At 37.8% G+C, this 1,586-nt stretch overlaps 1 protein-coding gene and 1 long non-coding RNA gene across 2 annotated transcripts in view; both read right to left on the reverse strand.

The window, feature by feature from the left end:
• The window catches only part of LOC122530693, a 15,069-nt gene that overhangs the window by 3,000 nt on the left and 10,483 nt on the right, over window positions 1-1,586 (reverse strand). The gene's annotated exons all lie outside the window — the stretch shown is intronic.
• Window positions 509-1,586, reverse strand: part of LOC122530689 (aromatic-L-amino-acid decarboxylase) — an 11,844-nt gene continuing 10,766 nt past the window's right edge. The window contains exon 11 of the mRNA XM_043657865.1: window positions 509-1,283. Coding sequence (XP_043513800.1) covers window positions 1,077-1,283 — 207 coding nt within the window. The 3' untranslated portion in view covers window positions 509-1,076. The remainder of the gene's footprint in view (window positions 1,284-1,586) is intronic.

The raw sequence follows: 1,586 nt of genomic DNA on the forward strand, positions 1-1,586 counted from the left end.
AAAAAAAAAAAAAAAAAAAAAAAAAAAAAAAAAAGGAAACCTCTACAATACTTTTATTTGTATAATTTTGATTTTCAAAAACATCATTCGAATGTCTAAATATACGCTCTTTTTCTAACGAAAATGACGAATTGGTCGTTTTAACCATTTTGTTAATTCTAGCGTCGAGGTTGACGATGAAGGGACAAGCTTTTGCAAATCGACGTTATCGAGATTATCCTCTGTATAACAGATATAGTTTGCAAAACCCACCGATGCCAACAATTGCGCAACGTCGTTGCTAAAGTTACACACGCGCACGCGTTTGAAGAAAGCAGTTCTAACGCAGAACGCTATTTGCTTGGCTATGCGTCGGAAAAGTGGCACAAGGCGACACGTAATAATGCTGCATTTATAGCAAGTAATGCGGCCGCTAGTGTGGAACGGCAGTCGAAAACGTTCTTTGGCTTGCTTCTAAACAATGGACTTGTTTAACGTACTTTCTAGACTAGTTGACACTGTCACGACGTCAGTAAATTTCTAGTACAATGTACACTGGTTGAAAAGTTGAAGGGGCCACTCGTCCATTAATTTGCAATTTGGGCAAATGTCATTGCTAGCTTTTGAACACTTTTTTGCTTTTAAAACACGAGAAGAATAACTCCGAATAACTTCCAAATTGTTGCAAGTGAAAGAGAAAGATCAAGAAAGTTTAATAAACACCGAATTTCCAATTGTGTGATTTTGGGAAGAGCTTCGAACAGTACTCCAATTTTGCAAAAAATCTCTAATGAAGGTTTGACGATACTATTGGGACGATATCTGATTTGAAAATTGAACGAATGACCGAACTAAATATTGGAGCAAAAATATTGAAAGATTCTTGACGAAAAGAGGAAGCATGTTGCAAATGTCGTGTGCTTTTTTAAAAATGTCACGAAATACGCGAAACAGATCCCTTGTTCATGGACCGGGCGTTCCACTCTCTTCCAAGATTCTTCCAAGCAGAGACAAAACACAGACGAAACTAGAAACTAGGATTGATTGCAGGTTGCAGGCGCCAATGATCGGCAACCACGAGCTATCTGAGCCCGCCATCACTTGGAAACCGACTGCTCCTCCAGGACCTCGTCTGCTCTGAGCTTTATCTCTTTCCACGAGTTTTGTATGTCCTTGCTCTCGCTGAATCGCGAGCAAACCGCGAACCTCAGGAAGTACACGTCGTTTATCTTGGACGGTACTAAATGAATGTTCCCAGCGCCGTTGATCTTCTTCAACAGGGTCTCGTTTATGTCGTTCGAGCCCTGTGAATCATTTCATTACGTTTGTTGCACAAATGTTTGCCTACATTTTTCTAGAGTAGCACGACTGTTTCGTTTGACTTCTTTTTTCTTTTTTCTTTTTTTTATCGTTATTGCCCTCTGTCGTTTATTCGAAAATATTCGGATTAAGTAAAACTGGGTCAAACATCACTTCCTACTGGAATAACTTTGAAGTAATTTTTTTATTGTATATGTTTTTTTAAATTTTCAACGTTCGAAAGAAATAATTTTCAAAACATAATGAAAAAATCGTGTTTGAACTTGAGTCTAATTTAAAATTAATAA

Source organism: Frieseomelitta varia, unplaced genomic scaffold (assembly GCF_011392965.1).
Source record: "Frieseomelitta varia isolate USP_RPSP 00005682 unplaced genomic scaffold, Fvar_1.2 scaffold_352, whole genome shotgun sequence".
NCBI classification, from domain to species: Eukaryota; Metazoa; Arthropoda; class Insecta; order Hymenoptera; family Apidae; genus Frieseomelitta; species Frieseomelitta varia.